Source organism: Marmota flaviventris, chromosome 7 (genome assembly GCF_047511675.1).
Source record: "Marmota flaviventris isolate mMarFla1 chromosome 7, mMarFla1.hap1, whole genome shotgun sequence".
Classification (NCBI taxonomy): Eukaryota; Metazoa; Chordata; class Mammalia; order Rodentia; family Sciuridae; genus Marmota; species Marmota flaviventris.
The window spans coordinates 69,567,222-69,591,808 of record NC_092504.1 but is presented as its reverse complement, the minus strand read 5'-3'; the positions used below and the strand labels follow the sequence as shown (position 1 = coordinate 69,591,808).

The following is a 24,587-nucleotide window of genomic DNA, read 5'->3' as shown; positions in this document are numbered from 1 at the left end:
GGTCTTATGTACTTAAGATAATATATTTTTATATTATCTTAAGTACATAAAATACATTATAATTTTTATATACTTTTAAAGTTTATACTAATACAGTGATCTTCATGCCTTTTACAAACTTGTTTTTTCCCCACTCAACCTCAAGTTTGAAAAGTTTATCTGTAATTATACTGTAAGTTCTAATGCAATTATCTCAAGTCTGTCATAGAATTCTATATAAATTACATTAGTACTTTTATTCTATAATAAACTTCCATATATATTCTCTTGAGCATGTTTGAGTTGTTTTTTAATTAGATGCCTAGAATTGAAAGTGCTATATAATAGGATATACCTTGCTGTAGCTTATTAGATATACATAGTCTCTTATATTGCATTTTTATGATTACAATAATCATCATACAATATGGAATATTTAACCACCTTTTATTAATTAATTAATATTTATAATTCATGAAAAGTACTAGGTACTGTTTGAATAGGGATTAGGGTGAATATATGTTGTGCATGATACCTTGTGTATAATCTAGATCATATTAAACTATACTTTAAATTTGTTTAAAAAATCATTGATTTGGACAATTCATGGCTTTTTTTTTAACTGCAGGTATTTATGAGCCTTCATTTCTTATACTACTGCAGTGAACCAACCTTGGATGTGAAAATTGCCTTTTGTCAGGTGTGTGTTCCTTACAGGTAGAACAAGGTACAGTATATTCCCTTGTATTTCCATTTTGCCATTCTGTTTTATATAAGTTCCACATCAAAGTTATGCTTATATAATACTAAAAGTAGCTTAGGAAGTACAAGTGGATACTTTGAAGTTTATCTCTTTCTAGTTCATTTAAGTTAGAATAGGAATTAAGAGAATTCTTTCTGAGCAATTAAAAATATATTTAAGCACTGTGTAAAGTGATTTTTTATTTGATTTCTTTAAAGCTTTAAAATATTTAGTATTTCTTTCCAAATCCTTGAAATAAGACTTTAATAATTAAAATAGCTGAAACTCATATTATTCCTCCTCATTCTAAGTACTGATGCATCCCAAATGCAGTATCTTCAATACCCACCAAGAGTAAGGTTGTGCTCAGTTTGTTTTCTTATGCCTAGCTCTAATGAATAGTTGGGGGGGGGGGCGTAACCTAAATGACAGTGATCAATAAAGGTGTATTTGACCAACAAGGAACAGCAAGGCAGCAGCAACAGTGGTTGGTAATTTGCATGGACCAAGTGAATCTGTACCCTCCTACTCATACAAACTCAGTTCTTAAGAGCATACCCAGTGTGCAGGTATGTTTGTAGTAGGTGTGTTTAAGTAATCCTAACTTAAAGCTGCTATCATGGTGTAATTGATAGTGCTCCCTTTTACTCTCAATTATTCTAGTTCAGACAACAAATCACATGCTAACCCCCTTCACATTGTAAACAGAGACTTTGCTTCAGTCTCTCTGATCATTACCATTGTTCCTTCTCATTGAGCTGTGTTGTAAACAGAGAATGACATGTTGTTTCTACTATTTTACCTTTCCTGATTCTAGAATCTTTCTGGGCTTATTATAGAAAGTATAGTATGGAAAAGTATAAAGACAAACAAATCATTGCTTTTCTATTTTTTTTATACTCTATCTGAGCATAGTCAGAATTTGAGGGGAAAGTAAAATGTGTTACTTGCTATAAATCAGACTTAATGATCTGCCTCATTCCTCCACCTCTAAATGTTACAGTGCCCGAAGTCTCGGGCCTTTACACAACTTCTCTTGTCAAAACAGAACTCTGGATCCAGAGAGCTTTAGTTAGAAATTTTAGATCTACTAGTTAGTAGCAATTTATTTGTGAATGTGGATGAATTACTTAACCTCTCTGTGCTTTGATGGTAAATAGCTGAGCTCACATTACTCCTCATTTGTAAGGGCTGATGAGTCCCAAATGAAGTTATGTCCAACACCCACCTGTAGTTAGGTAGTGCTTAGTTTGTTTTCAGATGCATAATTCTTATCTGTAGTTAGAATAAGGGAAAAATAACATGATCCCGATCCCAGGGTTGTTACAATAGTTTCAATGAGTTTATACCAGCAAAGCACTGATAACAGTGCTGGTACATGTGTTTGTTAAATAGATAATTAAATTTTAAATGAAATTTCATTTACTCTCCTGGTGCTCCCACTGAGTCCCAGTGCTTTAAATATTATCGGTATTTGAATACTCAAACAATTTTATCTCCAAACCAAACTTCTCCCTGAAACCAGATTCATAAACCTGGTTCTGAATTTCCAAATAGATGTCAAATAGGCATATCAAACTATCTATATTTCAAATGAACCTCTGATATTTCTTCCAGAATTGCTCTCTTCAGTATCTTCTCCCATTCAGCAAATGCTAACTCCATCTTTTCAGGGAGTCTTTTTTGACTATCCTATTTAAAATTGTCCCTTCCTACCCCACACTGCCTATGCAACTTTCCTGCCTTTCTTTTTTCCCCTCCATAACACCTTTCAGCATCTGACATACTTGTTGCTGGTGTGAAATGTTGCTTCTCTTTATCTGCCAATTCTGGACTTGAGAAGAAGTTTTCTTCAGGGGTTTGCTGGAGCCAACAGGCTCAAAAGAAATGAATGTGCATATCTGCTCCCAACTCAGAGTTGGTATGGTAGCTCAAAAGCTGTCATAACAGGAGTTTTTACTTTTCAGGAAGGAGCAAATACAACTCTCCTTCCTACCCTTTCCTCTCCTCAGCCAGTTGTCAACATTTACCAGGACATCATCAGAATTTTGTCTCTTGTTTACTGCTGGACTACAGCACTAATAGGCTAGGCTCTAACTAACTATATGCTGAATGAAAGAATACATGTTTTCTTTATGTCAATAGCCACAACTATGATCTGCTGTAATGGAAAATGATCAAGTCTGAATTTCTGGGTTGCATGTTTTGGCCTTACCACTTGCAAGCTATATGACTATGAGCTATTTCCTTAGCCTTTATGATCCTCACCATTTACTACGAACATTAATACTTAAACAAAACAACAATAATAAAACAGCCAACCAAAACTAAATTCATTTAAATTAATTTTTACATATTTTAAACCTCAAAATTATAAGTTAAAATATTTTAAAATTTCAGCCATTAAAAAAAATCTAAACTGGCTTTGTGTGGGTGGAAGTTATTTTTCAAATCAACCCCTAGCATTTGAGTACCGATGCAGAATGCATATTTCAAGTAAGAGTCCTTTTAAAGAAAAGGAAAAAAGAAAAGTGAAGCATGAACTTTTTTATTGCCTTTGGAATTTTTTGAATACATTCAGATTATATAACATTTAAAAAACTGGAAATATGATAGCAAGCAGGATGCTTTCAGTTGTGACTCCAGAGCATCTTATTTTCTTTCCATGAAGAATTTTTATTTTGATAGTAGTTTTTCCTGTAGCTCAATGCCTCATTTACTGCTTTAGTAATATAAAGAAAATAGTGTATTTAATGTCAAAGGCAGAATTATTGTTGGGGGGGGGGTGCCCTTTCAAAGTTTTTTTTTGAAACTTATTTCACAGGGCATTCCACAGGTACTTTATATGCTATGGTGTTTAAGTTGATCACCAGTCAGGCTAGGCTGCTCCTTAACTTTTGCTCCACAGACAGTATTCAAAGACCTTCAGTAACTTGTTAAAAATTGGTAATCAAATGTGTCCAGAATCAAGGTCTCTTGATTCTTAGTCTGGGGCTTTTTTTCATTATGTTTTATTTCCACTTTTTTCACTGTTATCCCTAGGAATCCATAAGGGTTTTAGTTAGCTTTTTCACTGCCGACACTAAAGGACCTGACAATAATAATGTTAGAAGAGAAAAAGTTTACTGAGGGGCTCAAGATTACAGAGTTCTCAATCCCTAGACAGCAGGCAGGACATCATGGTGGAAAAGTGTGGCAGAGGAAACCAACTCACATGATGATCAGAAAACAGACTTCACTCTCCAGATACAAAATATATACTCCATATCCACGCCTCCAGTGACCACTTCCTCCAGCTGCACCCCACCTGCCTCCAATTACCACTCAGTTAATCCCATCGGGGATTAATTCACTTATTAGGTTAATACTGTACTCCAATCATTTCTCCTCCAAACCTTCTAGTATTGCCTAAGGTGCGCTTTTGGGGAACACCATATTAACTGTGATAATAAGAAAGATAGAAAATAAAAATTACTGTAAAGTAGAAAATAAAAATTACTGTAAAGTATAAATTAACAGAAAGTATATACAGTATCTATGATTGCTTTCAGCTGAATTATTTTTTAACCTTCTTTGAAAAACGTTTTTATTAGTGCATTATGCTTATACATAACAGTGGGCTTCATTTTGACATATTTATAAATGCATAGAACATAGTCTGATCCATTTCAATCCCAATATTTTCCAGTTTCCTCTCCGTTCTTCCCTCCCTGTCATCCCTTTCCTCTACTCTATTGGTCTTAAATAAAATTTAATGTGTTGTGATATATTTATATGAGCACATAGCATAATTTGGTTAACTTCATTCCCCAGTTCTTCCCCTCTACCCCCCCTTGATCACCTACCTCCACTCTACTGATCTCCCTTCAATTTTCATTAGATCCCCTTGTTTTATTGTTTTTTCTCTTTAGCTTTAATTTTAATTGAATTATTTGAAGTACATGGGATTTATTAACATTTTAGTTACTTTTTATTAATTTCATTGTTTTTATTATTTTAAAAACCCAACCAAGTAGGTTTTGAAGAATATGATTTCTCATTATAATGAAGGAAGAAATTTTTCTTTGTACTGTTAGACAAAAAAAAGAATAATCTCTGTAAAATGTATGAATCCTTTTCCAAAAGATAACCTAATTTCAAGTGCAAAATTTCTTGATCTTCTTGAGAAATAGGTAAGCTGCCTTAGCCTTCTTTTCTCCATTGAACAGAAATAGAGATACACATTTCACTCTGAATTTAAAAGAAAATCTGTGAACAGTGTTATTTCTGGAAACTCTGCTGTAATGAACAGATGAGTCAGGGTTTTAATCAGAGAATACATTTACAGAAAGATAATGTGTGTTGGAGACTCCATACACACCCACTGGCGTCTGCAGCATTTATTACATCCTGTGTCTGTTAGAATTAGCTTTGCTGTTTTGTGTTTGTCCCCTTAATGCTACTCTCTTGCTGGTAGGACTAGGGCATGCTCATCTTTCACTTTAATCCAATAAATATTCAATAAATAATTTTTGAATGAAAGAGTAGAAATGAAACAGTAAAAAAACAACATCACTTCCCAACTAGCAATATGTTTGCTTGCCTTTCAAAATCAAATCAATTTCTCAACATCTTCGCATCTTACAAGTATATTTTCATAGATTTAATCATGTACTGGTTATTGTGCTAAGCATAAATCACTATTAACCTAATATTTATCTAACAGTTATTGTCTCAATGTTTACTGATGCTTGAATTACTTATGAATAAGTTAAAAAAAAGAGAAAGCCTGAGACACAGAAGGTTCAAATTAATAAATCAACAACTCACATGTTTAAGTAGCACTAGAAATAAAAGGGACTGAGCTAAGACTGGCCTTCCTTTTGACTATGACACAGAAACTTCTTAAGGGTCCTTATATCTTGAATGTCAGGAGATGTCTAAGCATTGGCTGATTGATTATTGATTTCACCATTCATGAATTCAACCATATCTTGTGTGTTATGGATATGTTAATTAGCTTGATTAAATCATTCTACATTGTATACACGTAACATCATTTTGAACCCCATAAATACACAAAATTAAAATATGTCAATGACTATACAAAATAAAAAAAATTATTATGGTTTTATTTCATTAACTTTTTATAACAATGTATTATCAGAAGGAAGAATCCTATTATGTTTTATTCTGGAGCTAAAGGTCTTTAACCATTATACTAAGCCCATTATACTAATTATATATTCAAAAATTTTTATCAATACAATAGTTTTACAAATTTATGTGATACACTCTGATGTTTTGATACATGTATAAATTATGTGATGATAATATTATATGGCAATAATTAGCATATCCCTCACCTCAAACATTTATCTTTTTTTATGGTGAAACATCCTTTATGAACTTTTTTATTATCTTCTATTAGTGCATGGTGTTTTGACTGAAGTAAGAACTTAATTTAACTCAGAATCAAAAATTATGATTTAAATAGAAATAAGTCTAAGGTTATACATGGTTATACATCTCTAACACATTCCAAGAAAGGTCAAAGTGCCATAGGACATTGTTTTCTTTCTTTCTTCTTTTTGTGGTGCTGGAGATTTGCCAGGAAGGGCAAAGAAACACTTTTACATTAATGCTAAAAGTGTCTCTGACAATTAATGTTCAGAATATTGCTGGGATATGGCAAAAATATAAACCAACAACAGTCTTCATTGGGGAGTTATTATAGTCAACATTGTTCTTCATTTTTTTAAAAAAATTACCTAGTTTTTGGCATAATACCTTACAAGATAAGATAGCCAAGATTAAGCATGTTGAAAATTTCTACTGAAAACAATATCTTTCATAATAAATATAAAATATTACTAAAAGACTTGACTAGTTAATTACATTTTATTTTATTACTTTAATGTCTGGATAATAAAAACACTGCGTGTGCATACATATTAATTTTCTTGGCTGCAAATGGTAGATTTTCTAAATAAATGCAAACTTACTTTTGAGAAAAAACACTGATCACTTTTGATTCATTGCTGTTTTTTTGGTAGTATTTTCTTCTTTCAGTCTTCAGAAATTTCAAAATAATTTGCAAGTGTTTATAAGCTGCATTAGCTTTTAAGAGCCTTTTATAAAGCTGGAAACTAGTAAGCCAGGGAATTCATAAAAATGGGATGTCTGGAATGTCCATTAAATAGTTTCATTTTAAATGATGTGTTCTGATTATTAGCATCTAGGGCATTTTAAAAATACCTCTAAACCTGATTCCTGAATTATATGGGTTTTAAAAAGCAATTCTTTTGCTGTACAGGCATTTTGAATTTAAAGTAACTTGATTTGCTCAACTTATTTCATTTGATGAGTGTGTGATGTTTCTAGCTCAAATACTTTGAAAATATCCAATTAAAATTTTTACACTTCATTGGATGGCCACCAAAGGTGGAATAAAGACTTTTATACCAACATGGGGAATACAACATCAAAGGAAAAGGTGTTTGGGTAGAACAAGGCAAAGGAAAAACCTGAATAATCTGATGGATGATCTGTGAAATAAATGACATGGTTTGTACGGTTTAGATTTTTGGACACATTGTCTGCCATTCTCCAAAATCTCACATAGATTCTTGATTTGATATAAATACAGTTTAAGGGTAGCACTAAGTTGGCTGTGGATATATTTAAACTCAATGGTGTTTTTACAAATAAATGGCTATAATTTTGAGATATAAATCTAAAATGCCTTCCATTTTAGTATTTTATATAATGTGGAAAGGCACATTTTTAATTTCAACTTTTCATTTTAATGGTTTTCTTCTCCTGTGCCTTATTGAAAGAAAGGACTCTGACTCACTTCTATACTTGCTTTGATACATAATATTTAATTTTGTATTAATTTTCTAAAATCAATATTTGTGCTATGTTTTGAATGACCAGGAATAACTTATTAAACAAAGACAGGGTAAACATTATCATAAAAGCATGGCACATCTTTATAACGAAAAAAAAATCACTGAGATTTCTATACTATCATGGTAACTGTCCACCTGTTTTCAGGGATGAATATTTTGTGTTGCTTGAAAATTTTTTTTTCTTGGTGCCACATGTAAAAATGGCTGTAATACAATTTTAAGAGTAAATTTAGTGCTACATTTCTGTTTTATACTCTGGGAAGATTTTTCTAAAGACTCATTAAATAGCTATTTTGGTTAATGAATAGATTTAGTTATGTGGCTCATAATTATCTAAGAAAATCTGAAGTTCTTAAATTTTCACTTATGTAATGATGAGGTTTTCTTTATTAGTTCATTGTATGTGCTAGGTTTTTCCTAAAACACAAAATGGTCAGAATTTTCCTTCTCATTGAATGGACTTCACCTGAATATAAATGTAGTTTGATGTTATAAGTTGCTATGGTTGAGGCATGAATCAGATTAACTGAAGATATTGGTTTAATTTTCTAAATGGTTGTATTGTACTGTATCCTAGAATTATCTGTGGGTTTTAGTCCATGGTTAATCTATAATCATGCTCTATAAGCACTAATTTATGGGTTCCACTTTAGTCTACATTATGTTCTTAAGTAATCAATTAATTTTTTAATACACTATTTTAATTCTATTATCCTTCTGATAGAATGCTTTGAAAATATTAAGTGATAATTTCTGCTTTTCTGTACAAGGATTACCTGAGGTTGGGGGGCATGATGAGCAGAGGCTGCATGTTTTCAAACAGGTTAAGAAGGCCCACTTTGGTTTTGAGTCTTAAAACCATTCCAATCTTAAAGGTGTCACTCAACTCTTCTTTTGTTCATCTTTTCTTTTTTTTTTAACACAGGAAATAAAAACCATTATACTGCATCCATAGATTTTAGATAAAACATACTAAAGCCTCTTGTATACATACAGACAGGCACTTACACACATGTCTTATTTCAAGATACATTCAGATGATTTCCTCCCATGTAGCTTTTGGGGGTTCATCTCATTTGGGTATGGTCTTTGATACATGCAATAAATGGTGTCTGTTAATATTGCCATTGATTGCATGAAGACAGTAAGGGAGGGGAGGAAGTTTCAAATAAAATGTCTAGGTCAAAAAGTTATGGTTTGGTGAACTCTACTGTCTACCTAGGCCAATGGCTTCATAAGGAAGAGACAGAGATTCAGGGAGTTTTCATAGTAGCCCAATGTTGGTTTTGAGTCTTAAAACCATTCCAATCTTAAAGGTGTCACTCAACTCTTCTTTTGTTCATCTTTTCTAAAACTAAATGTTTATTTGGTTATACATCTCTAACATATTCCAAGAAAGGTCAAAGTGCTACAGGACATTTTTTCTATCTTTCTTCTTTTTGTGGTGCTGGGAATTAAATTCAGGGACTTGCACATGCCAGGCACTTGCTCTATCATTGAGCAATATCCCCAGCTCAAAGTATGTATTTAAAGAGATAAAAACCAGTCTTTTAGCAGGTGGAACTGCTAAGCTTTGGTATCAATTAGATTTTTTAATAATTATTCAGATGATGGAATTAAAATAATAAATAAGTCATATAGTGTTTAAAAATAATGTTCTTTATTGTGTACAATAAAACAGAGCACTAAAGTTGAAATTCTTAACTGTAACATTTAATAAATTCTAATTTTCTTTTTAAAAACCACAGATATATTTTAGAGAGAAGTCTGTAAAACACAGGTCACTTATTTTAAGCATTTTGATTCCTAAACAACTTTCTACTCTTTTAATTTTGTATTCCCACTCTAAGAAAATTTTTTAAAATTAATGACTGTTTATTAGCCTGGTCATTTTTTTTGTCTTTATTATATAACATCAGGTTTTATTGCCGATTTTGCATTGCCTTTATCTTTATTATGGATAGGTTGGGAATGTGTAGACCAAAAGGTGTAGAATTTATGTGATTAATTTGTTGGCTAAATAATTGTGATATTGAAGCCAACATTCCATGTTTGATTTTCTAAAGGACTTAAGACAGCTTTTGTACTCTTAGTGCCTAGAACAATGCTTAGTACAGTGTAGGACCAAAGTAAATATTTGTTGAATAAAGCATACTGTAGTAATATTGGATAGACTCCAAATCTCAATGTCTTTTTAAAACAGTTCATTTCCTGTCATAAAAAATCAAGTTCATGTTAGCAAGGACCTTCATCTGTCTGATGACTCAAAGAGCTTGTGTTTCTGCCTTTCTGTGAATCAGAATTTAAGCTCCTGTACTCTGGTGATGTGCTGGTTGAGACATCAGATGTAGGAATGAATGAGCTGTGGGGGTGCATCGCTTTTAAACTGCCTTTGCAGTTAGCTGACTTCTGGTGTCTCTGCATGTAGTTCATGGGCCAGTATCAATCATGTGGCCTCAATATCACTGCAAGGGAGGCTGGGAAATGCAGTGGAGCACATAGATATTCATAGAACACTGTCTGTATCACAAATTGAAACAGAAAAAACATTTTCTTACTGGATCATTCTCCACCTTGTTAATAATATGTAGATTTTATAGCAGTAGCACAGTGTCTTAGATTGGCACAGTGGCTTAAAAGTTTAGCCAACTTTTATAAAAAAAATTCTAAAACTGCTAATTAGTTAAATGTTGTATCACTTCTCAATAATAGTTATAAATCTAGAGTAACAATAATCTTTGAGCATCTCCTATAACCTGTACCAAGAGAGCTTTATGTAGAACTTATAAAATAGAACTTGCCCAAAGCCTCACAGTCAAGATTCTTCAAGATGCAGATAGATGAAAAGCTGAAGTTTTATCAATTGCTGAAATTCTCCATCTAGAATTTCTTACTTGTAAAATAAGAATGCTCATTCTTACTTGAAATGATGTATTCGACAGCCAGTACAGTGCCTAATGTTAATTCTAGTTTGGTGCCTGGGAGGATTCAAGAAGTACTAGTTTTCTTCCTTCACACATGAAGAATATGCAGGCAGAAGCCATACTTGCTCAGTATTGGTTACTATTAAATGCTTCTTCACATAGTTAAAATAATGATTAAATCTAAATTGAGTCTCAAAGTTTTTGTTGTATGATTGTTTTTTTATTTTTATTTATTTATTTTTATGTAGAATTTTCAATTTATATATGATAGCAGAATGCATTACAATTCTTATTATACATATAGAGCACAATTTTTCATATCTCTGGTTGTATGCATAGTATATTCACACCAATTCATGTCTTCATACCTGTACTTTGGATAGTAATGATCATCACATTCTACCATCATTAATTACCCCATGCCCCCTCCTTTCCCCTCCCACCCCTCTGCCCTATCTAGAGTTCATCTATTTCTCCCATGCTCCCTCTCCCTTCCCACTATGAATCAGCCTCCTTATATCAAAGAAAGCATTCAGCATTTAGTTTTTTGGGGATTGGCTAACTTTATTTAGCCTTATCTTCCCTAATCCCATCCATTTACCTGCCAATGCCATGATTTTATTCTCTTTTATTGCTGAGTAATATTCCATATGCCACATTTTTTTTATCCATTCATCTATTGAAGGGCACCTAGGTTGGTGATTTTTTATAAGCCATTGATTCCATAGAGTAACTATCTCTGGGCTAATGAATATGGAAGTAAAAATAGATTTCAGGATGTAATCCTCCTTAGAGAATCACACTTTAAGGAACAGTAGGGAAATGTACTCTTGACCAAATAAAATCTCAAATTGCTCCCTTTAAAACTCATCTGTAAATAATTTGACTCAGATTTAAAGTGCATTGAGGGCATGCCTTTCTGCCACAACAAATGCAATGGCAAACATTGTTTCTGCTGACTCATACAACAATCATAGAGTGGCATCTTGAAGCAACTCAATCTGATGGTCATAATTTTAGAATATAGAGCAGAATATCATTTGTGTCAAAGGTAAAACCATTCTTATTGTAATGCATTCCACTGTCATATATAAATAAAAAAGAAAAAAAAGTAGAACCATAACTTTGGGCTGATAAGTTTTTAGTATGCAAATGGCAACAGCAGAAGACTATCCAGATTGACTGGCTGATTCTCTGAAAATGCATTTTGTAGCTAATTCATCTTGAAGGTTTTATTGAGAGAGATCATTTTTTTTTTTCATCCATAGCACTCTCCACATTGTATAGCACAAACAAGTGCTCAATAAATATTCAAAAATTAATGGAATCAAACTCTATATTTTGTGGGAGCTCCAAACATTCATCTTTCTGTCACCAACTCAAGATTATGTACTTCAACCCAAAATTGGTTTAATGTGTAGTTAAGTTCAAATTGTAGATTCAGACAATTGATAAATAGAACAGTTGGTAAGGAAAGACATGCTATTTGTTAATCTCTCATAATTTTCTATAAGTTCTATTTCTGTAGCTCATTCACCTCATCATTAGGAAAACATTTCATTGTTATAAATGATGTTAGCTGAACTGAGTACATAGTTTAGTAAAAAAGAACAGAGTTGGACAAAGTTTAATTCATTTTATTTATTTATTTTTACTTTAAAATATTTTTTAGATATAGATGGACACAATATTTTTATTTATTTATGTGGTGCTGAGGATCAAACCCAGTGCCTCACACATGCTCTACCACTGAGCCACAATCTCAGTCCCTTAATTCATTTTAATTAGTACCACTAACTAATACTAAGATTTTGATCCAATTAAGCAACAGTTCTGTATGCTACTTTTCTCATGTGTTATGAGCATAAACTTTAGTGTTTAACAGACTACAGAGTGTACCTGTAATAAGTAACTAATAATACTGGTTCACCTTTATTTTACCCCTTGCCTTACTGACAGTTAATATCATAGAAGTCATATGAAACATATTTCTTTGTCTTTGATTAAAATGCATTATATCTACTGACTGTTGTTTGATTCCAGACTTCATATATAAGGGATGATTGAATATATTCTTCCTGAAGTTAAGTGCTAGTGAAGTTTTATCTTTCCTATGCATTAGTATGATACATTTTATGAAATTAATGAACCAGACCTTGCCACTCACTGTGGTTTTGTGGTGGTTGTCATTATTTTTCCTTTGACTTGCTGCAAGTATATTACATTTTGTGCTCAAAGCAGTAGATATTCATAACTTGAGTCTTCTGGTAAAACTGCAATCTTTCAGCTTGCTTTATTTGACATTTGTTCTTAAAACTGGATTTAATGGGTTTATTGTTCCTATATTTTTTATGGTGAGTTGCACAAATCCTTTATGGAACTATATAGGATATAAATAACGAATGAAAGAAGAAAATGGCTTGCTCAGGGTTTCACAGCTATTAAGCACAGAACTGATCCAGGGCCAATACTATTTTCAACTATATCATTCAAAAGAGACCAAGAAAGCTTAACCTTAAAAGATTCTTAAACCTCAAAGTTTTCTACTAGGTAATTGACTAGCAGTAGCAGAGGATGTCATCCCCAGATGAAAATGAGGAGGGGGTGCTTCTGGAATGTAGGTTATTATATTTGAAAAAAAGTGCAGCCAAGGCTTTGGAAACCTGCAGGATAAGATCACTAATGTGGGACATTTTTCTTTGCAGAATTCCATAGCCATAGGCTAGCAGCTGAATTGATGATGGGAACATATTGCATAATGCTCTTTCTTACAGGTCTGTACAAACGCAGACTTTTCACAGAACAAATTACATTCAGATTTCCTTTCTGCCTACCAAAATGCCAGCAGCAATAAAGTCTTTTAATTTAGTTTGAAAATTTATTATTTTTTTTGGCTGATGGAAGATAGGTAGGAAATGAGTTTGCTTGGAATTTTTGCAAAAAAAATTCGATTACATCCCAAAAGAAATAATTGTAGTCATTTAAATATTTAAATATAAAGTTAATATTAAATAGAAGAATACATTTAAAGTAATTTAAATCAATGAAATATTGATCTTAAAAAGTTGCCATGGTAGTGGTTTATAATTTTCTAAACTATAATATTTCTCCTTTATAATTAACTCTTAACATATTAATTTTATTTTCTAGAAAGATAGTTTCCATTTTGATAAACATTTATAAATACCCATAGGTTGCATAATTTTCCCCAAATATTTTTGTGTAAATTGAAAATAAATTGATAAGGAAAAGATTATTTTCATGAGCTCACAGAAATAACATTGATCAGGTAGTGAGTTATACCTACAAGATGGAAAAACACATCACTGGGAACATGGGATCTGGGCTGCAAAGGAGAAACTGACATCACGGGGAGTCATTCATTGTTTTCAACTTCCACAGCCTTTGCTTGCTTGCTGATCTGTGTTGCTTCCAGGTCTTGCCTCTCCCATTCCTCCTCTTTGATAACATCTCCTATATACTCTTCTCTAAGATGGTAGTTTTCAAGATATGGCCCAAATTCTTGGTCCTTATCTTAGTCCTATTGAATCAGAAACTTTGCAGAAAAACTCAGAAATCTGTTTTATAAGCTTTCCTCCTGCCCAGCTAGTTCTGTTCCATGTTAAAATTTCAGAATCTCTGCCCTAAGCTGTTGGCTAATCATGTCTTCTTAGCATGGAGTTTTGATTGTTCACCTAAATCACCCCAACTATCTTGAGTCCTATGGCTTGAACTCAGGAAAAACTGCAACATAACTGGAGACATATCATAGAAGTCATATGACTTCTAGCATTCATTATTTTTAGCATTTATTTATTTCTAGCATTCATAATATTTTTCCAGGGTGTCCTTAAAGCATTTTTCATAGGCAAATTTTGTAGAGAAAATTTTGTATTTGAACATTACAGTTATGATAAAGACGACTGCATAGAAGACGAAGAATAAAGTATACCCTATTAATATGTTCAAATTTTTCAAAACTCAATTTAATTATGAGCTTGGGGCACAGATGGGATCTGGGGGAAGCTCTTCAACACAACATACTTGCCATCAAAGATTTGGCTATGACATCAGTCCAAGAAAATTCCCAGTACTATTATCTTCAGTCTTACCACATATAATCAAAATAGACTTTACTAATGTATTAAGATACTTTTCAAGAATGTACCTCTAACTTCTAGATTCTAGATTTACCTAAGTTTAATTAATTTGTGTGTGTATATATATGTACTTGTGTGTATTTATAAAACTTAAAATAATGATTTCAATACCATGTGAGATATTATACACTCTGGGATTTTTACTTTTATTTTGTTTTAAAAAATGTATCAGGGATTTGGGCATTTCATTTAAATAATTTTCTTGTTTCTTTTTTGAGTAGAAACTTTTGTATTGCTAAAATTTGTGATAAATGTATTGCTAAAATGTTCTGAAATACATTTTTTGCTGGTTATGAGAATTGAAACTAGCATCCTGCATGGTAGGCAAGTGATCTACCACTGAACTATACTCTCAGTTACGTAATTTCTTTAATCACAGACCCAAAGGACAATCAAGTCCACATATAAAATTTTCCCATTAAATGAAAAATCCTATTTTAGCTATTTATTAGAAAAAAATTCCTGGATACATCTTAGGTATATGAACAATTGTTGAGATAAAATGATTCACTGTGTCATCATGTACTCAATCTTTGACTTGTCTGAATAAAGACACTTTGTCAATCCTTGGTCTGGGCAGTTGAAATCCTTGAACCTGAAGTTCAAGGTAATCCTTGTTCTTTCTTGGATTCTGGCTTGCAGTTTGTATGTATGAACAATGGAATTTAGCAGTATTTAGAGCTACTAAATATGTACCCTGGTACAGATTCAGATATAGAAATATTAATTCTGTTGTAAGTAAGTGTTGCATTCTCTACATATTTCCACAGCAGAAATATTTCCAATATCATCTGTTTCACAGTTTTCAGGCTATATCTCCTCTTCAATGTGTGGCTCTAAAATGTATCAGAATATTTGGAACACTTATTAAAACCAATTGCTGAGCTCCACCTCCAGAATTACTGATTCCATAGGTTCAGGGTAGAGGTACTTACATTCCCAAAACGGGTATTTATATCCAAGGATGCTCATACTGATATTCTAGGCAGAATCCATTTTGAGAATACAAAGACTCATATCCTTGAATCAGAATCACCTCGACTGCCTAGCTAGTAGAACCTGTATTTGTAGAATCTGGACCTCCAGGGTATTGTGTCCATGATTTTTAGTGGGACAGATGCCCACTCATCTGAGAAGCAGTGAGAATGGTGGTGCAGGGATATTGTTAGTCTGAGAAAACATTAAACAAATTTCCCATCAAATAATACCAATTTTATACTAGCTATTTGGCATATATAAGTTGCTTTATACAAAGTAATTGAATCATTGATAATGAATGAATGTAAGCACTTAATGGCTACTTCCTATTTATACCCAGCATCTTTTCTTTATTTTACTACAGAATATATATCATCCATATTTTCACTACTTGCTTGCTTGTCTGTCTCCATGCTTGACAGAGATCTTATCCTATTTTCATTTATCTTCAGTGCCAGATCCAGTATCTGGCACATAATGTGCATAACATCAGAATTTGTTGGGTTAAACAGTTGTAAATGTTAAATAGAATATCTGTTAGAGTAAGCTTGAAGAAATAGCATTGAACTCTCTTGATTTCTTTGAATAAGTATAAAAGTGTTAGAAGAGGAACACCAGTAGGTTGGTTCAAATGCAATATGATGACTAAGACCATAGCTAGAAAAGCTGCAACCAAGTCCCAAAGTGGAGGATGGTACCAAGATATAGCATTAAGACAGGAGGTGGAACATAAAGATCGTGGTGTGTGATTAGCACATCACAATTGCAGCCCATTCAGAAAAGCCACTCTTCAACAGAGTAGGGAATACGTGGAGGAAAAGAAAAGGGATGTTTTGATGAGGCTGATATGTGGTAAGGATTTTGTGGATGACCAGAATATTAAGGACTGTAAAAATGCGTCAGGACATGACAAATGGTAAGTTAGTCACTTCTTGTATCCCACATTAAGTTTGGCAGGCAGGTGACAGCATTTGATATTCTAGGTCCAGTTGCTTTTTATCTTAGGAATGAAGTAGGATTTTAATCAGACTCATCTACTCCTGCCAACAATCCTAGAGTAGAAATGGACCATGGTGTGGAGAGCAGTTCCTGGTACTGGGGTTGAAATTGAGGATTGTTTAAATACTGATGTACTTGTTTCTACTGTTGTCCACACCAATTGTATAAATTCTAAACCCTGTTGTTGTCTCCTTGAATAGGCTTGCTTTGCCCTGATTTTTAATAGTCTTTTTATATTTCCTGTTCCATGCTCCATAGACTGCCTTCCTGATCTCAGGTCTTTTGTTGTTGCATTTTTTGAATTACCCAAATTTTCAGCTTTCTGTACAAACATAGGTTTCTAATCTGTAGTTCACTTTATTCTTTGAGGCCTGTGTGCATTTGAACTGAATGTTGTTATCATGTCTCACCCAATCATAGCTGGTGTTATACTTTCACCTCTGCCTCACCTATATGAAGTTTTAAGATTCTCACACTGAAATTATAGATTTTACTACCCATGTTCAAATGGTCCCACTGGATTCTCCTCATTTACTTATCAGTGCTATGCTCTTTCCAAGGAGATCAGGTGAAAATTAGATAGTACTTCTATTGAAGATTTTTTATTTAGAGATGAAATGACAAAACTTTCCAAGAAAAATGATATCATGACTAACCTGGAAATTCAGAGCCTCATGAGATTTAAAATATTCTTTCAAATAATATAAGAATTAGATTTTCAGAAAAGTTAGCATATGTTAAAAACACACAAAATTCTTTGGTTGGTAGGTTTTTCAGTAAAGATTTGGCAGGACCTTCAAAAATTGTGAGACGTGTGTGAAGTTATTTACTGTGTGGGAATGTTCCACTCATTGAAGGCCAACCAGCATTTTTTGACAAGGCAAATAAATATAAGCCATATTTCCTATCATTCTAAAACATGCAACAAATCGCCCAAATGTCCCCAATGTGTTAATGCCAACTCTATAATGAGAATCAATGACTTATTCAAGTTTTCAATTGCTAGGGTTGGGCAGGACTCACAGAAAATGTGGAAGTTTAAAACCTAAACAAAATCAGTAAGAAGAAGGGGTAACTATTGTGTAGGCATTCAGCAGTGTGTACCACAGGAGACAGGTTGGTTGATAGTCTGTGAGGTTCCTTTTAGATCTACAATCCATACTATTTACTCCTAAAGTACAATATAAGAGCATGTGTGAGTAGTTAATAGTCATGGGTAATGAGTCTTTAGATTATATAAAGAGGAATAATTATCTATATAGTGATTCAAGACAAATTCTTCAATTACTGAATAGAATTGATACATGAACTTCTCTTAAAGATAAACAGAGGGCTGGGGTTGTGGCTTAGCCATAGAGCACTCACCTAGTACTTGAGAAGCCCTGGGTTCGATCCTCAGCACCACATAAAAATAAATAAAAATAAAAGGTATTGTGTCCACCTACAACTAAAAAATAATATTTTAAAAAAAAGATAAACAGAAAAGGCAATAACTGAGAAATTTAAAATCTAAACTTCCAAAAAAATAAAGTGTTATGTGGTATCTTAGAATAAGGTTAATTTGAACTAACTCTTTGCTTAATGAAGGACAATGTCATTCTTGGTAGTAATGAGAACAAATGAAGTCAAGACAGTTTAATTCAAATTTATCTAATTAAAATAATTAGAGCTACACATCGGTTTGTATCTCAGTTATTTCTGAGAAAATTTTGTGGATATATTCTTTTGTTCTTTCTCAAATGACTATTATAATAGACATATTATCAGTGATCACCATCTTATTAACTTGAATCCTCAACTATCTAATATAGTCCTAGAGACCAGTAAATGTTCAATATGTGCTTGCGTCATAAATTAATCGTTTCAATGAAAGACTTTAGAAAAGAATATGTGAATTAAACCTAAGTCTATTTCATTTTAAATAGTTTTTATGTTAAAATTATTTGCATTATAAAGCTCTTTTATACCAGATAATCTTGCAGGAGCTAATACACATTTTTTTTTTCTATGTGAATTATCTGAACTAGATGACAGATGGCTAAGTATCAGTAATCATTAAAAAAACAACAGGATTTTCTGCATCTATTATCACTCTACTTATTTCCTACTCTCATGTTTTTGTTGTTCTAAAACAGGGATTTGATAAACAAGTGGATGTGTCATATATTGCCAAACATTACAACATGAGCAAAAGCAAAGTGGACAACCAATTCTACAGTGTGGAAGTGGGAGACTCAACCTTCACAGTTCTCAAGCGCTACCAGAATCTAAAGCCTATTGGCTCTGGGGCTCAGGGAATAGTTTGGTAAGTGGAATGAATTTAAGTCATGCTTTCAAAGGGAAAATGCTGTGTGTGTGTGTGTGTGCATCTACTGGATGCACATGCACAAGTAAAACGTGAATAAATAAATAACATGAATTTACAGGGAAAATACATTCCACTGAATAAAAATAAAATTATGAGTATCATTTGTCACTCATTGCCCACATGCTAACAATTTGTACAACTTGACTTGTGACATGTTTTTTGTTTTTTTTTTTTTTTGGTCACCAGAAAAAAAAAATCCATTACACAACACCATAAGGAAATCAAAAGACCCAGAGGTTTCTACTTGTTGCTAATGTATTTAGAATTTTTTATTTGTATATTTCACAGGAAGAAATGAAAAGCTGTCTCAAGATAACAGTAAATAAATCCCCCTATATTATGTGCGAGGGGTAAATGATGACTCAAATGTTCTTGTGACTTTTAAAGTTCAATGTTTAAAATTTAGCTACCTATCTAAAAAAAAAGTTGTACTAAAAAATTTGCCTAATGTTTCCAAATGGAAAGATTCTAGGCTCCTTACAATCATTCTTTTATAACATTTTGAGTGGCTACTTGAAGTCATGACAAATCTAAATCTGATTTAGCGATTATAAAATGCTTATAAAAGTAATGATATCAGGTTAATTGATAAGCATTTTTTAGATTGTTTAAATATATTATGTGATATCTATCTATCTATACACACACACACACACACACACACACATATATATATATATATGTATTAGAGGGTTAGTAGAGATTGAACCCAGGGGTACTTAACCACTGAGCCACATCCCCAGTCTTATTTTGTATTTTATTTAGAGACAGGGTCTCACTGAGTTGCTTAGTGCCTTGCTTTTTCTGATGCTGGCTTTGAACTCACAATCCTCTGCCTCAGGCCCCTGAGCCACTGGGATGACAGAAGTGTGTGCATCACTGTGCCTGACACAAAATATATTTAGTATGAATAATGCTAAATATAATGATAATAATGTTCAACCATTTTGAAGGTTCATATTAATATGTAAAAATTGAGAAAATATGCCCTACATATTTATATGCTTATAAATGATATTTATGTAATATATTTATAATATTAATTACTTCTAAGTTAATTATTAGGTCTAATTAAAAGCACAAAAACTTTGATGGGGTGAATAGGATGATGATGAAATAAACATTTAAAAATATTTTTATTTTATGCTTCCGTTTTACTCATATAAAATATTAGTTATTTTAATGATAGCAATGAATACTTTTCAATATTTTTCAAAACTGCATTTTAAATTTCATGAAAGTTTGAAAATTTGATTTGCTTTTTTTTGGGCAACAGTTTATTTTCAATATCAATGCTTGGTTGATGTGAATGCAGAAGTGCACTGCTAGTGTACTTACTAAATCCTAACATTAAAATTTAAGGCTAATTTAACAAATATACCAAGGGTATTATTGAAATTCACCTAGTAAATTACTAACTTCCTACTATCAAACAGTAGTTAATTTTGCAATGTGAAAGGTAGAACATTTTAGTGTTTTTAAAAATGGATCAAACCTTTCATTTCAAGGATATTAAAATAGGTAAACATGTAAATACATTTTTATTTTCAGTAATTATTTACGTATTCTTATTGTTCGGGTATGAGATAACATCTTGTGGTTCAAAATATATTCATGGTATGGTAGGCAAAATAATGGTTACCCCAAAGAGCATACATAGGTCCTAAGCCCCAGAATCCTTGATTAGGTTACCAGGTATAGTAAAAGGGGCATGACAGATGTGATTAAGATTAAGGACCTTAAAATTGGGAGATTATTTTGGAATATCCAGGTTGTATCAATATAATAACATGAATCCTCAAAAGCAAAGCCAAAGAATGGATCAAAGAGATACAACAGGAGCAGATGGAGAAGAGGTTTGAAACATGAGAGAGACTTGCCTTGTTTCTGGCTTTGAAGATGGAGGAAATGGGACCATGAGCCAAAACATATGGTTGGCTAATAGAAGCTGGAAATGATTATCAGGTAGCTATCAGCAAGAAAATGGAAAACTTAGTCCTACAATGATACTGCATTGAAATCTGCCAATAGCCCAAATGAAAGGAAACAGTTTCTCCTCTAGCACCTGTAGAAATTAATTCAGCTTGCCAACATCTTGATTTTAGGCCTGTGAAACCCATATAGAGCTTTTGACCTTCAGAACTCTAAGATAATAATTTTGTGTTGTTTAAGCAATTATGTTAATGATAATGTGTTGTGGCAATAATTCTAATACACCTGATATAACAAAGATTCTAATATTAAAATAAGTGATGCAAAACTCCTAACTTTACTAGGGAATGAAGAAAACTGAATGATGGTTAGCTACCTTTCTTTGATGGAAAACTGTAGAATATTGACACAAGAAAATTTTCCTGAATAGCATTCTCAGTGTAGATGTCCAAATACTTCTTGGGATAATTTCTTTTTCCTTCTAAAAAAGCTTCCATGGAAAATTAGGACTGCCAGTGAAGAGAAAGTGATAGAACTCTTAACAACTTAAAAAATAGATTCAAAACAGCATTTTGCTCAAGAAATTAACAAAATGTCACAGAAAAATTTGAAAAATCTTATACTAAAAATTTTATAGTATGTTTTATGGGATATTTAGGGCTTCTATTTCTCCTTTTTTATGGGATGAAAATAATTCTTGGTCTTTGGTATAATAACTGAAAACATCTGTTAATAATGAAAGTATCCCTGAATTTTTAATCTAGTTTTAGGACAAATTTATCAGCAAATTTGCAATGAAAAAAATAACTGAATTCCAAAATTTTTACCTGTAAGATTTCTAAAATGATTAGTCCTTGATGAGGGAAACATAATCATATTCAGGCTGGCAAAGAGAAAGATGAAAGGCAGAATGGAATTTCTCACTTTCTACTCTATCATGTATATAGACACTACAATCAGAGGACCCTCTTCTCTGACACAGATTGGTTTGTCCTTCCTTGTTTCTTTTCTTTGACCTAGGTTTTGAGTTATCTTTGCTTTATTTATTGTAATTTAGGTCTTTAATGTATTTTTTTCTCTTGTAGATCTTTTGTTCCCATATTTTTATTGGTGCATTATAATTACACACAATGCTAGGGTTGGTTTTTACATATTTGTACATGATCATGATAGAACAATATGACTTGATCAGCATCATTCCCCAATATTTCCCCTTTCCCTCCTCTTCTCCCTCCCCCTGGTCCCTTTCTTCTACTTTTCTTTATTCATTCATCTCTATTCACTTAGGTTGGCTCCATAGTTTAGCAATTGTAAGTTAAGCTGCTGTAAACATTGATGTGGCTGCATCCCTGTAGTATTATTATTTGTCGTCTTGCTCATTGCCTTTCTAACTGGAGAGAGAGAAAATTTAATGTGGTCTTGATTGACATTTCCCTCATCACAATTCTTTTTCATATATTTGTTGGTCATTTGTGTTTCTTCTTTTGAAAAATATTTGTTTCCTTCTTTCGACCATTCCCTGATTGGATGATTTGCTCTTTGTGTGTGTGTTTGGCTGGGGGTGGGGGTGATATGATCATACAATTTTTGTCTTTAATTCTGTTTATGTGGTGAATTATATTTATTGATTTGCATATGTTGAACAAACCTTGCATCTCTGGACTGGAATCTCTTGATCATTGAGTATTATCATCTTGAATTGTTTTTGAAAGTGATTTGCTAATGTTATTTTGAGGATTATTGCGTCTATGTTTATCAGGGATATTGGTCTGTAGTTTTCATTCCTTGATGTATGTTTGTCTGATTTGAATATCATAGAATATATTTGGAAGTAGTCACTCCCTTTCAATTTCATGTGAAAATCTGAGACAGACTGGTGTTATTTCTTCTTTAAAAGTCTGGCAGAACTCAGTTGAAAATTTATCTGGTCCTGATATTTTCTTTGTGGAAGGTTTTTAATTGCTGTTTTGATTTTATTATTTGATATTGGTCTGTTTAGGTTTTCTTTAACTTCCTGTATTAGTTTGGGCAGGTCATAGAATTTTGTCTAGAAAATTCTAATGTTTTCTAGACATTCCATTTTTAAAATATAAATTTTCAAAATGGTTTCTAATGATTCTCCAATTGTTAGCAGTGTCTGAATGGTATCTCCCTTTTCACCTCTGATTTTGTTTATATGAATCCTCTCTTTCTTTTGCTTAGTTTGGTTAAGGATTTATTAATTTCATTTCTTTTTGAAGGATCTTTTTTGTTTTATTGATACTTTGTGTTGGTTTTTATTCTCAATAGCATTGATTTTGGCTCTGAATTAAATTATTTCCTGTCTTCTATTGATTTGGGCATTAATTAATTTTTTCTAAGACTTTGAGGTGGAGCATAAGCTTACTTATTTGGGAACTTGCTATTGTTTTATTGTAGAAATTCAATGTTATAAAGTTTCTTCTTAAAACTGCTTTCATATTGTTTTGGATACTTTGATATGTTGTATCTCTGTTCTCATTAGTTTCTAAGAATTTCTTTATTTCTCCTATCATTTCTCCTGATACATTCTTAATTTAAGTGTTGTTCAAACTATCTGGGATTTAATGCCAAAATTATTTTTTAATGTAATTAGGTACACTGATATGTAGGGCATATATATTTACTATCATTATATTTTCTTGTTGGATCATTTCCTTTACCAGTATGTAGTGACTTTCTTTGTATTATCTGATTAATTTCTGTTTGAAGTCTGCTTCTTCAAATATGAGAATAGCCAGTTCTGCTGGTTTTGGGACTCCATTTGCATTGAATATTTTTCTATCCTTTTACTTTCAGCCTATGGATGTCTTTGCCTAAGAGATGAATCTTTTGCAAGCAGCATAGAGTTGGATCTTGTTTTTAAATCCATTCAGCCAATCTATATCTTTTAACTGGGTAGCTGAGACCACTACAGTTAGTGTTATTATGAAGAGATGTTTGTTATTTCCTGCCCTTTTGGTTTGTTTGCTATATTTATTTCTGTCTGGACTTTAATTTAGTTGGTTATCCTTCTACTGAGCTTCATCTATTAGAGATTTTTTTTTCTTTTTTTTAGCTTTTAATAAATTTTTCATAGTTTCTCTCTGGAATTTCATCCAGTTCTATATCTATGGATTACTTTGTTGGGGGATTGTGAATTTTGAGGGAAGTTTTGATTGCCTGTTTCCTCAAGGGTTTTGACTTATGCATCAATTGACGTTAGTTACCTTTCTTCTTTTATATGTTCCTTTGCATGTAGTTACCTTTTTATTCGAGGGACTTCTCTGTTTCTAATGTGTGAGTTGTTTTCCAGGATTGGTACATGAGGTCCCCTTCTAGTTGTTCCTACTTGGGACCTGGTTGTTGGTTTGGTCCCTCTCTAGTTTTTATGTTGAAGTATTTTTGAGGCCTAAGTGATGCTAGTTTTCGTGTGGAGGGAGGGTTACTGTTACTTGCATGAGTTGTGAATATTGCTTAGCAGTAATACTCCCTATTCTCTGAACTTGAGGTATCCCAATCAATTTCCAGCCCTTATTGGAGATGGAGAGAACCTGGAAAAACAATAATGTTAGCAACAGATGTATGTTCTTAAAATAAATGTTTAGCATCTAC

The 24,587-nt window shown here is 32.5% G+C and overlaps 1 protein-coding gene across 4 annotated transcripts in view; it reads left to right on the top strand.

Moving 5' to 3' along the window:
* Positions 1–613: 613 nt before the first annotated feature.
* Mapk10 (mitogen-activated protein kinase 10) overlaps positions 614–24,587 on the top strand; it is a 184,036-nt gene continuing 160,062 nt past the window's right edge. For 3 of the 4 annotated variants that reach the window (XM_071614822.1, XM_027939799.2, XM_071614821.1), the window contains exons 1-2: positions 614–679; positions 18,811–18,980. In XM_071614822.1, coding sequence (XP_071470923.1) covers positions 614–679; positions 18,811–18,980 — 236 coding nt within the window. Of the gene's footprint in view, positions 680–18,810; positions 18,981–24,587 lie in introns of those variants that run through there. The other variant, XM_027939802.1, reaches the window with a different exon arrangement.